At 39.6% G+C, this 9,216-nt stretch overlaps 3 protein-coding genes across 3 annotated transcripts; all 3 read right to left on the reverse strand.

The window, feature by feature from the left end:
• Positions 1-284: 284 nt before the first annotated feature.
• On the reverse strand, positions 285-1,405 carry LOC123770206 (cuticle protein 21-like). Its single transcript, XM_045761884.2, has 3 exons — positions 1,373-1,405; positions 952-1,032; positions 285-757 (listed from the first exon to the last, which is right to left on the reverse strand). The coding sequence occupies exons 1-3, from the start codon at positions 1,382-1,384 to the stop codon at positions 482-484; spliced, it is 369 nt and encodes a 122-aa protein (XP_045617840.1). The 5' UTR covers positions 1,385-1,405; the 3' UTR covers positions 285-481.
• A 2,235-nt stretch (positions 1,406-3,640) lies between these two features.
• LOC138349448 (cuticle protein 21-like) lies at positions 3,641-4,748 on the reverse strand. The gene is made up of 3 exons (XM_045761882.2): positions 4,715-4,748; positions 4,316-4,396; positions 3,641-4,119 (listed from the first exon to the last, which is right to left on the reverse strand). The coding sequence occupies exons 1-3, from the start codon at positions 4,724-4,726 to the stop codon at positions 3,844-3,846; spliced, it is 369 nt and encodes a 122-aa protein (XP_045617838.1). The 5' UTR covers positions 4,727-4,748; the 3' UTR covers positions 3,641-3,843.
• A 2,099-nt stretch (positions 4,749-6,847) lies between these two features.
• LOC123770205 (cuticle protein 8-like) lies at positions 6,848-8,581 on the reverse strand. Its single transcript, XM_045761881.2, has 3 exons — positions 8,529-8,581; positions 7,813-7,893; positions 6,848-7,631 (listed from the first exon to the last, which is right to left on the reverse strand). Exons 1-3 carry the CDS (start codon positions 8,538-8,540, stop codon positions 7,335-7,337), a joined length of 390 nt encoding a protein of 129 aa, XP_045617837.1. The 5' UTR covers positions 8,541-8,581; the 3' UTR covers positions 6,848-7,334.
• Positions 8,582-9,216: the final 635 nt, after the last annotated feature.

The raw sequence follows: 9,216 nt of genomic DNA on the forward strand, positions 1-9,216 counted from the left end.
TTATAGTTACTCTTGATTGATTGATGAAGATTAAGCCACCCAAAAGGTGGCACGGGCATGAATAGCCCGTAAGTGGTGGCCCTTTTGAGCCATTACCAGTATCATTAGCTGATACTGGAGATCTTTGGAGGTGCGACTGCACCCTGCGTGCCGGGAGAAGTCTCTCCCGTGAGTTACTCTTAGTTTATCTTATCTTTTCTATAGTGTCATTATTTCTTTTAATCCAATATTAATCATTCGTATAAAAAATAAAGTTTTATGCAAGATTTCAAACAAAATTACAGTTTAAGTTGTGCGTTATTTAATAAATAATTTTGGTTCACAATTATTTACAATTCAATATAGTTGTAAAGGAAATAAGTTATGAAGGAAAGGACCGGGGAAGATGGTGTCGCTTGGCCTCCACCAGCGGCTGAGATTAAGAAAGTGTTGTCACTTGTAACCATCAATCATCGCTGGTGGACGTCGTTTTCAAGATCATTTACGGAGCTCCGTAGCGGGGACTGGGAGGCCTGACCTCATCAGAGTCGGGGTAGCGAGCCTCACCCTGGTATTGGACGTCAGCCACGTAACCAGAGTCACCGTCCACGACGTAAGTCACGGTCTGGCGACGACCGTCGGGAAGCTGTACGGTGTACGACCCTCTGGTGTTGTCGTCGTCGCGGGTCTCTTGCTGGGCGAAGTCGTTGCCGGTCTCGCTGTCTTGAACAGCCCAGTCGAAGCCATACTTGGGAGACTCAAACTCCTCAGAGGAAGCCTGAAAATATTTAGAGTTTGTTAGCTAGTGAATCATGTCTTCCTAACCCATTGTCTTAATTGTAAGGTCTAGGATCAGTAGGTCTATGATTGGCATATCTAAGGATGTTATGTCTAGTATTGCCAGGTATCGCATGTTAACAAGATCGAACATGTATTGCGGTATTGACATAATAATTCACCTAAGTGACTTACCCGTGGAGCACCGTAGGCCAAGGAGGGGGCCGGACGCTTGTCGGCGGCGACCGCAGCCACCAAACCCAGCAGGATGAGTACCTGGAACAATTAATAACTATACTATAACCACTAACAACTCTCTCGTGGATACCAAGTAAACATATCTTCTCCCTAGCTTGATTTCTCACTGCAAAGTGTAAATGAATGCATGATTAAGTCAATTTAGTTGCATTATCCTGACGACATTTGTCTCTCGTGGTGTTAGTATTTAACACAAGGAAAACTGTTAGCAACAGATTATCAATCTGTTGCTGAAACTAAACTTTACGCTGTTAAAATCTTTGTAGCATCTGCTTGACAGCAAGAGATTTTCCAAGGGCCACAGAAGCCGTTTACAAATGTTGGTCATGGAGGCAAAGTTAGAGGCAGAGCTTCGTACCTTAGTGTTCATGATGAAGTATCGACCACAACTGATGCTCAACTCTTGTCTGCTGCTCTTATTTATACCTGGACCAGCGCCCAGCAGGACAGGTTCCTGCAGTGACCTGCATTGTTGCAAAAGAGGCTATGATGACCACACCTCGCTCTGAAGACTCGCTAAGGTCTCGTTCTTCAACTATGCGCTTTCATTACGAATATCGGATCTCTAAAATAGATATAATCTTACTATATAATGAAGATTATATATTGTATTTTTCCTTCTGCACTCTATAACTTGAAATAAACACTGACTCAGTAAACGAGAATGACAACTATTGTCGAATTATAGGAAACTTCGTGATATAAATTAATTTAGTAATGTTTATTAGCAACATTTGTTTACAAGACTTAACCACTAAAATGTTTGGGCCTCCTATTACCTCTCAAATAACATTCTAGTTGACCTTGCAGCTACAGTAGGCTGTAGTGTTGAATAAGTGGCAGCAGGAACATGCAACTTTAGACTCCTGTTAGCAGCCTTTGAACTTTTCCTTAACATAACTCATCTTAAACCTTACTAGTTTTCCTTGTAACTCCTCCTGACCTTACCTTACCTTGAGACCAGTCATTCGGTTTACCTCCAGGCCTCCAATTAATGCTGGGTGAATAGGGATATGTATTGTTTGGTTAATAAGGATTTTCTATAATTACTAGTGAGTATTGTACTGCTAACGGGAATTTTATGATTACTGAAAAGTGTATTTCAGTATTAAACATTAATGTTATACACAAAGTCCATTAAATGCAATACACAAACTTGTTTGTTAATAAATAAAGTGTTGAGGTTACCTGTAGCGGAGTGGTCTGCGCTGTTAGCATGCAACCAAATGGTCCTGAATTCCATCTCTGAGCAGGACGAGACGTTTGGGAACGTTTATTTACACCTGATAGCTCTGTTCACCTAACAGTAAATAGTTACATTGAAGTTAGACAGTTGTTGGGGGCTACATCCTGGGGAATGTCAGTAATTACCTTAGGGGCCCCTTGGACCTGAAGCCTCTGTTTACCTAGCAGTACACATATACCTTGGACCTAGGCAATGTTGTGGGTTGCATCTCGAGTATGGTAAACCATAAGTTTCTTCATACATTGTACTTTAGCAGAGATTGACTTGGTAACGGTGGACGTCAAGATGATACTTATTTGTTAAGTTGTTTGTGAGTTCCGTTTCATCCCTTCAGAAACAGTTCCAAAGCCTGAGTTAGCACTCCTGTGATAATCTAGGAAATTATCTGCTACGCCTATCATTTCAGAGCAATGATAGGTGTAGCAGATAACCAGCTCATTTTGAATTTGAATTAAAAGGCTTTAGTCAGTAGCCAAAATTCTTAGAAAGTGTTCCTTCATTCTGTTTTCATATCACAGTTCATCGTCCTCATATAAAAATTCTTTGTCCTCATATCCTAGCTCCTTGTCCTCATGTACCTATTTCTTCTCACAGTTCAGCTTCTGGCGTTTATTTCCCCGCTCCTTGTCCCTATATCTGAGCTCCTTGTCCTAATTGCACTTCCAGTTGCTGATTAGTTATTCTAAATATAAATACAAATATTGTTCAACTTTTCAACTAGAACCAGATTTACCGTTTCCCTATTTTCTGAGATTGTGATAGAAAGTTTAGAAGGTTTCACAAGCTTCATGAGCTTCAACATTAACAGTTTTCAAAAGTTTTTTATTTTTACATATCTTGGAAAATTTGCAACAACGCTGAGTGTAACTGTTGGCCGGTTGTATAATACAATTTTTAATTGCAAGTTATTTAATAATCAATTATTTTTCTTTAATTTGTGTCGCTTCCCCTCACTCCTCCCATCTCATCCCCCCCCCCCACCCGCTTCTTTCACGATATGTTTGGACGTCCGAAAGTATGTAAGGTGCCTGTGTTTAGATTTCCATCAGAGTATGAGGTGTTGTTACACACAGAGATCACACTAACGTGATGTATCAAATGAACAAATCCATAAGGGCCGTGACGAGGATTCGAACCTGCGTCCGGGAGCATCCTCGTCACGGCCCTTGTGGATTTGTTCATGACATGTTGTTTTTAGGCTTCCCTCACGGTATGAGGTGCGGCGTTTAGCCTTCAGCCGTGGCATGAGGCGCTGTGTATTAGTTAAAGTTCTACGTGGATTATCTTCCCTCGTCTATAGTGTCATTATTGTCTTCCAATACAATATTAATAATACATGCAAACAAAAAAATAAAGTTTTATGCAAGAATTCAGACAAAATTACAGTTTAAGTTATGCATTATTTAATAAATAGTTTTGGTTCACAATTATTTACAATACAATATAGTTGTGAAGGAAATAAGTTATGAAGGAAAGGACCGGGGAAGATGGTGTCGCTTGGCCTCCACCAGCGGCTGAGATTAAGAAAGTGTTGTCACTTGTAACCATCAATCATCGCTGGTGGACGTCGTTTTCAAGATCATTTACGGAGCTCCGTAGCGGGGACTGGGAGGCCTGACCTCATCAGAGTCGGGGTAGCGAGCCTCACCCTGGTACTGGACGTCAGCCACGTAACCAGAGTCACCGTCCACGACGTAAGTCACGGTCTGGCGACGACCGTCGGGAAGCTGTACGGTGTACGACCCTCTGGTGTTGTCGTCGTCGCGGGTCTCTTGCTGGGCGAAGTCGTTGCCGGTCTCGCTGTCTTGAACAGCCCAGTCGAAGCCATACTTGGGAGATTCAAACTCCTCAGAGGAAGCCTGAAAATATTTAGAGTTTGTTAGCTAATGAATCATGTCTTCCAAACCCGTTGATTGGGGATTGTCAGATCTAAGATTAGTAGGTCTAAAATTGGCAGATATAAAGATGTTATGTCTAGTATTGCCAGGTATCGTATGTTAACAAGATCGAACATGTATTGTGATATTGACATAATAATTCATCTAAGTGACTTACCCGTGGAGCACCGTAGGCCAAGGAGGGGGCCGGACGCTTGTCGGCGGCGACCGCAGCCACCAAACCCAGCAGGATGAGTACCTGGAACAAATAATAACTATACTATAACCACCAACATCTCTCTCATGGATACCAAATAAACATATCATCTCCCTAGCTTGATTTCTCACTTCAAATTGTAAATGAATGCATGATTTAGTCAATTTTGTCGCTTTTCCTGACGACATTTGTCTCTCGTGGTGTTAGTATTTAACACAGGGAATTATTTCTGCTGAAATCAAGTTTTAAGCTGCTAAAATCTTTGAAGCGTCTGTTTGCCACACAAGAGATTTTCAAGGGCCACAGAAGCAGTTTACAAAGGTTGGTCATGGAGGCAAAGTTAGAGGCAGAACTTCGTACCTTAGTGTTCATGATGAAGTATCGACCACAACTGATGCTCAGCTCCTGGCTGCTGCTCTTATTTATACCTGGACCAGCACCCAGCAGGACAGGTTCCTGCAGTGACCTGCATTGTTGCAAAAGAGGCTACGATGACCACACCTCGCTCTGAAGACTCGCTAAGGTCTACTTCTTCAACTATGCGCTTTCATTACGAATGCCGGATCTCTAAATTACATATATTTTGTGACCGTATAATGAAAATTAACTAAATCGTAATATGACAAACAATTACTTAGTGAATATGCATGATAATTTTTCTCGAATTTCAGAAAGCTCCTCAATATATAACTTACTTAATTTGTTCAATTAATTTGTCAAAAGACGGCATCAAAAAAATTTTGGGGTTTTATGTATTACCTGTTAAATAATCTCTTATTATACATAACATTGCAGCTTCAGTAGGTATTGAATAAGTGGCAGAAGGAACATGCGACTTCAGACTTCAGTTAGCAGTCTAACTTATTAAGCATTTCCTTAACATAACTCATCTTACTAGTTTTATCTGTAACATAACTGACTAATTTACAATCATGTCCCCAATTACTGCCTCAGGGGCATCTTTTTGAGGATAGGTGTCCAATTGACCCTCCTTACCCAGGCCTCGAAACCTATCGAAATATATTGCGAAAAGTAGGGTGAACATACTCTCTCTCTCTCTCTCTCTCTCTCTCTCTCTCTCTCTCTCTCTCTCTCTCTCTCTCTCTCTCTCTCTCTCTCTCTCTCTCTCTCTCTCTCTCTCTCTCTCTCCCTAAATTGCCCTTATAGGCAATAAACAGTTTTTTTTCAGCAATAGAGGAAGTGATAAGGTTACCTGTAGCAGAGTAGTCTGCGCATTCGGCTCATAATTGAAATGGCTTCGACTCCCTGGCAGGACGAGACATTTGGGCACGTTTCTTTACATCTGAGGCATTTGTTCACCTTGCGCTAAATAAGTACCTGGGAGATGGCGAGTAGTGTGGGTTGCATCCTAGAGAATGGTCACCTGATGCCTCTGTTCACCTAATAGTAAATTATTAAGATGAAGCTATACAACTGTTGTAGATAGCATCTTGAAGAATCGTCATCTTATGCCTCAATTCACCTTGCAGTAAACAGATAACATAGAGCTAGGTAACTGTTGTAGGTTTGAATTAGTATTAGAGGGATTCATTCTTTGCAAATTATTCAAATTGCTACAGTTCTAGCCGGAATCAACAGGTGTACAGCAGTGTAAATCAGACTTTTATACCCTGACGTAAATTAACAAAGAAAATTGTTTGCAGTTTGAGTAAGACATTTTATTGATACTGTCTAAAAGTAGTAGCAAGAGTTGTAGGCATAGTAATGGCAACAGTAGCAGTACAATATTAACAACTTTAGAAATAGAAACTAAAATTTTGATACAAATTTGAAAACTTTATTTTCAATATGGTCATTTGATATGCTTCCTTGTTTTAAATTTGGTGAATTACGGCGACAATATTTCAGGAATATAATTAAAGACTAAAGTATACTCTCAGCGTATATACACCGAGAGGGGGGTAATACTTCTTAGTGTAAATACACCCCTGAGAATATATTAAGAGGGTTAGATGGGTACAATACTACGGTGCTCTGTACCATAGGAACGCAGACTGAGAGCATGACGGGCATATAAAGCTAAATATCAATAGTAGGGTAAAATGTGCATATAGAGCTAATGGTCTCTGTATATAATTACGAAGGCAATGTGTGAAGATGTCAGATCACGTTAATACGGGTGTGAGTTGAATATTTTTTGTGTTGTTTTAAAAAAATATTTTAAATTAGTTTTTTAAACTATGGTTGTGTAGAAACCATATTTAACACTTAAATCTATAAATATACTTGATGATGTATGGTAATATCATTATAATATATGTAAATTTTCTTGGTATATACAAATTATTCGGCCTATGTAATTCAACATTTTTCTCAAAACATTATAATGTTGAATATGACAGAAAACATTTGAATTATTGTTATTAATGTTTCTTCAGAATGGTTTATGGATTAGGTGTAGGAAGTCTTATTGGTTCACAGTTATTTCATTTAAATATTAAATACGTTGGTATATAAACTAAAAATTCTGTGTAAGTTCCATATCATTTATTCAATAATTTATGTTATAAATTATTTACAACACTGAAGTATTCTTGATAACAATGAAGCATCAAGGGAAATATAAGATCAGGGAAAGAAGAGATCTGGGAAAGTATTATATCAGAAATATAAAGTCAGGAGAAGTATATGATCAGGGAATTATAAGATCAAGGGAAGTATAGGATCATGGGGGAAGGAAAGACAGTCAATCAGCTATATGGATTGTTCCAGTGATTCGGAAAGTGATGGAATCGCCTCATGTCGTTGGTCGACCTCGATCCTGGCAGTAATGTTTACCAACACAAACACATGCCATTACCACAACTTCATTTTACGTTGCTAAAACGTTGTAACAACGTAATAACTTTGACATAACGTGGTGGCTACGTCGTGTATTAGGTGGGATTTAGAAGATGTGTAATGTACATGGGCTGGAGATGAAGTCATGAGACCATCTACTGTGTCCAACTCCACTGCCTTATGGAGCTCCGTAGCGGGCGCTGGGCTGTGGTGGAGCGTAGGCTCCGACTTCATCGGAGTCGGGGTAGCGAGCCTCACCCTGGTACTGGACGTCAGCAACGTAACCAGAGTCACCGTCGACGTAGTAAGTCACGGTCTGGCGACGACCATCGGGAAGCTGGACGGTGTACGACCCCTTGGTGTTGTCGTCGTCGCGGGTCTCTTGCTGGGCGAAGTCGTTGCCGGATTCACCGTCTTGAACAGCCCAGTCGAAGCCATACTTAGGAGACTCAAACTCCTCAGATGATTGGCGTGCCTTCAAGTGAACCGAAATGATACATAAATATACAAAATTGATGACTCGAACACAATACAAATATACCACGTAAAATTCTTTATTTAAATCATTCGTAAACAAAAAATATTCCCCCTCAAAATTGTATATCAAAATTTACATCTATATTCTATATTTATTGAAATCGGGTTTCTTTGCTTACCTGGGGAGCACCGTAGGCCAAGGAGGGGGCTGGACGCTTGTCTGCGGCGACCACAGCCACCAGACCCAGCAGGAAGAGTACCTGAAAAGCAAATCATCAACGTTAAATTTTTTATCTAAAATACGATGCTTATTTTAATGTAAAAATGCTTTCGCGTGAGTTTCCTGCAAAACTTGTTTCCATGAAATTTGAGGCGGCAGCTTTTGTAACGTATCTGTTATAATGACAGCTGTTGTATCTTGTTGGTGTTGGGTTTAAGGCCTATCAACTTCTGGAGGGCCATTAAGGCCTATAAACCTTTCAAGAGTTATTAAGACCTATCAAACATTTGAGTGATTATTTAGGCCAGCACAATAACTTACTGAGTAACCATCTAGTATACGTATGTTTTGGACAAGGTTCAATGAGGAAGGGCATTATCAGGGGACAGCGTTAACCACTAAGACAATATAGCACTTGGAAGGAGTCAGGATAACGATTTGACATGGGATGAGGGAAAGGAATGGTGCCCAACTAATTGGACGGTCGGAGATTGAACGCCGACCTGCATGAAGGGAGACCGCCGCTCTATCATCCAGCCCAAGTGGCTGGACAAAAGTAAACTCTCAAAGTATGTAGACTGAGAAGCGTGGTATACCTCGCTGCTCAGTCTACACACTAAGACGCAAGATATATCGCTTCTTAGTATATAGGCACTAACGCATTAAGCTGCCTACCTTAGTGTTCATGATGCAGTAATGATCACAACTGATGTCCAGCTCCTGGCTGCTCGCCCTATATATACAGCACTGGTCCAGCGCTGCCCAGCAGGACAGGTTTCTCCAGCGACCTTCATTATTTTGACAAAGGTTATAAAGACCACACCTTCCTCAGTCCACCACATTATTTCAAGGTTGGTATTCCAAATTGTTCCTCAACATCTTTTAAATGTTCTACATACTATTGGAAGTCTGGTATATAGGATGGTTGTAAGTTTTATATTATTTATATTATTATATAGGGTGATTATATGCCTTACATTGGCGGAGAAATACTTTATATATATATATATATATATATATATATATATATATATATATATATATATATATATATATATATATATATATATATATATATATATTGTTTTGAATGAAATATTTAATTCGTGAACAATTTAATGCTTAAAATCAAAGCATTTTATAAAGAACGAAACAAGTTAGCAAAATTGTGAGATCTGCACTTTAAAATTATTTAAATCGGAAAACAAATTACTCTTAATTACCGCAATTAGCAATTCTTGTCATAAGTGTTTAATCAACAAAATCTTGTCATAGTTAAGCTTAAGGTGCAGTTACGCTTAACGAGGAGGTAGTAGAAGGCAATGTGATTCAAGAAGTTAAGCTCAATCCTTCCGACAGAACT

Source organism: Procambarus clarkii, chromosome 45 (assembly GCF_040958095.1).
Source record: "Procambarus clarkii isolate CNS0578487 chromosome 45, FALCON_Pclarkii_2.0, whole genome shotgun sequence".
Classification (NCBI taxonomy): domain Eukaryota; kingdom Metazoa; phylum Arthropoda; class Malacostraca; order Decapoda; family Cambaridae; genus Procambarus; species Procambarus clarkii.

Excerpts from the sequence above, each read along its gene's own strand:
- LOC138349448 (XM_045761882.2), bottom strand. Across the intron at positions 4,120-4,315 it reads TGGCCTACGGTGCTCCACGG|GCTTCCTCTGAGGAGTTTGA; the intron begins GTAAGTCACTTA and ends AAATATTTTCAG.
- LOC123770206 (XM_045761884.2), bottom strand. Across the intron at positions 758-951 it reads TGGCCTACGGTGCTCCACGG|GCTTCCTCTGAGGAGTTTGA; the intron begins GTAAGTCACTTA and ends AAATATTTTCAG.
- LOC123770205 (XM_045761881.2), bottom strand. Across the intron at positions 7,632-7,812 it reads TGGCCTACGGTGCTCCCCAG|GCACGCCAATCATCTGAGGA; the intron begins GTAAGCAAAGAA and ends GTTCACTTGAAG.